At 24.9% G+C, this 2,948-nt stretch overlaps 1 protein-coding gene across 1 annotated transcript in view; it reads left to right on the top strand.

Moving 5' to 3' along the window:
- The first annotated feature begins 1,666 nt into the window (after window positions 1–1,666).
- LOC107882815 (retinoblastoma-like protein 2) overlaps window positions 1,667–2,948 on the top strand; it is a 3,197-nt gene continuing 1,915 nt past the window's right edge. Inside the window, exon 1 of the mRNA XM_016801761.2 lies at window positions 1,667–1,728. Coding sequence (XP_016657250.2) covers window positions 1,667–1,728 — 62 coding nt within the window. The remainder of the gene's footprint in view (window positions 1,729–2,948) is intronic.

Genomic DNA, 2,948 nt, shown 5'->3' with positions numbered 1-2,948 from the left:
CTTAAAAGTTGTTTGTCTCAGTGAATTTATTATTTATGCTTTGAGGTTTTTAAATAACTTGAAAAAAAATGTCTGAACGTTTTAGATTCTGAGCGGAGCGATGGATGTATTTATTTTATAATGATGTGTGTTTTTTTTTTGATACACGATAAATAGTCAAAATATAGCTTCGATTTTCTTCAACAGTATCTAGTTCGATGGGAAAGTGAATCTAGTTGGTGCATTGAGAAGCTCAAAATTTAATATTCCTAGTAGTTTTCATAAGCACAGGGAAAAACAAAACAAAATTTAAGTAATATGGTAATTTTTAGCAAAATTGGTTTTCGACAAAATTGATTTTGATTTTTATTGTAACTCTAAAAAAATTTCCGTAGGTACATGACATTTTCACTGAATGCTTATATTAGCATTTTCTATACACAATAAAATGTTAAAAATATCAATTTTGAATTTTTTATAGACTTAAGAAATTTTCAATTTGTATTAATTTTTTTAAATTAATGTTGATAAAAAAATGTTTGTTAGTCAAAAAATTAATATAGAGATTATTGTAAGCTTTTTTAGTGAAAATTAAAAAAAAAAGTTAAGCAAAAATTTACAATAATTTTATAAGAGCATCTGAATTCAACACTTTGACAAGATTCGTCAAAATCACGAACATTTGCAAATATTTTGATTTGTTTTATATATATAAGATTTGAAAATTTATTACAAGATTCCTCAGAAGTTTTTCCACCTTTTACAAAAAGAATGTCTTCCACAAAGTCAAATTAAATTTTTATTACGATAGGTATTATCTTTTACGATATTCACCTGATATTTTATGGAACGATTTTCTTATTTTGTTTTAATTTAAAAACTATAACCAAATTTCTTAAATAAATTTTAAATTATTTACACACAATAGCATTTTCAAATGAAATTTTTTTAGACAAAAATAATTCAACCTTCTATCTGTAGTGCTAATTCCTTAATACATATTAAAATAAATTACTTTAATCACAATAATATCATAAAATATACTAAGTAATATTATAAGCTGACAGACCACAATCGCTCAGAATCGTTTTTCGTAGGTATTTAGGTACAATTATTCTACAACATTGAATTCACATTTAACATATCCATTACAGTAGTGACTTGAGACTTGCCCGTTTTCTTTTTTTGTTATTGTATGTATAGGATAAATTAAATAAATTAAATATACCACCTATTTTGTGATTATTTTTTTCCGAACGTATTGTATATTAGAAGAAGAGTATACTTTTTTCGTATAAACAAAGCTGACATAATTGGACACGTTTGAAATACGAGATTGGATTTACAAGATAGAATGTTGTACATATTATATAGGACGTTCGCGTATTCGGCAAACATTTACGTTTTATTTTACCGTAGGAAATAAATTAATCGAAAAGGCATCAATCTTGTTTCACACAACATCCGTATAATATAAAGAATAATGACGCATTATATCTGCAGCATACTATACACGTCTGTAAGGTTTATATTGTAAATTGCACTTACTCATTCTCGAATATTTTACAAGGTAAACGTGCTTTTAAATGAATCGGCATTACATAATGACCTAACACAGCAAAGTAGATAGAAATCTTAAACTTCCAAGCTATAAATGCATATTAGATCATGTTGGGCACCACTCCAAATGACTACCGAGAACACAATGTGTTTTTGGCTCAACATTGATAATCTTGTGTTTCAAACTATGTAAAATTGTGTTCAATTTTTTTATATATTGGGTCATTTAAATTGTATGTTAAAAGTTGAAATGACATTATAAGAACCTAATATAATATAATATAATCTTACTTTATACTTATATATGTATTTAATAAATTAATTTCAATATAAGCATGTATATTGGTAATTATATAAGTTATCTATGTAATATATATATTTATATATACAAATTTTACAAAATACGAATTTAAAAACAATTACCTACGACCTTTATACATATTTCCTATGATTATTTGATTATCTACATATATTTTTAAGAAATATATATATATAACCGTTTGATTTATCTTAAAGTATATTATTTTTAGAATTTGTTTTAGAATCTGAGTGGAGAATCTTCAAAATAAAAGGGGACTTATGCATGGTAAAAATGTTATCTAGTTAAAACTTTGGAGTCAAAAGTAATTATTTCACAACACTTTTCTAAATAATCTAGAAAAACTTAATAGAAATTAAGGAACGATGGTTATATTATTTATTCAACATTAGTTTTAAACAAAAACGATTTTATTTATGTTGTAATTCCTAGAAACTTTACATTTTAGCAAATTGTTTATATAATAATATTATAATATTTATTTAATAATATTTTAGAGATAGTAAAAAATGTTATTTTTTTTTTAGCTACCATTTATAGACATTTCTAAATTTTAAATTTATAATGATAGAATTCTAGTTTCTTTGTCAAAAAACTTGAAATACCAGGTTCGTTATAAGTTGGGTTAACAACTCAAAGCTATAAAAATTTAAAATTTAAAATATAAATAGACTCATTTTTTATAAGCCTAATAAATTCAAATTTCGAAGAAATTAAGTGTTCAAAAAAAAATTACGATCTTTCCTCAATCAATTTTAGTTATTTTGGTGTGATTGAATATAATATTAATATATGTATCTATACTTTTGCACTTAACTTAGAATTTTAAAAATTATCATAGAATATATTAGGTATATGTTACAGAAAATGAAGTTATACCTACATCAAAATAACGTTATTTTCTAATTTCTAGTATATAACAATATAGTTACCTATGTCCTCAGTGCTCGACTTGGGGGGGGACGCAGGGGGACGGAGTACCCCAACTAATTTTTCAGAAATTTTAGCGTACCCCTACTCTCATTTTGAAGAGGCACGCACGGGACGCTGCATCATTCTGCATTTTTATCAAAATGCACGTGATCAAATC

The sequence above is a fragment of the Acyrthosiphon pisum genome, chromosome A2, assembly GCF_005508785.2.
Source record: "Acyrthosiphon pisum isolate AL4f chromosome A2, pea_aphid_22Mar2018_4r6ur, whole genome shotgun sequence".
NCBI classification, from domain to species: domain Eukaryota; kingdom Metazoa; phylum Arthropoda; class Insecta; order Hemiptera; family Aphididae; genus Acyrthosiphon; species Acyrthosiphon pisum.
Note: the sequence above shows the minus strand (reverse complement) of the source record. Positions and strands in the feature narration are given on the sequence as shown.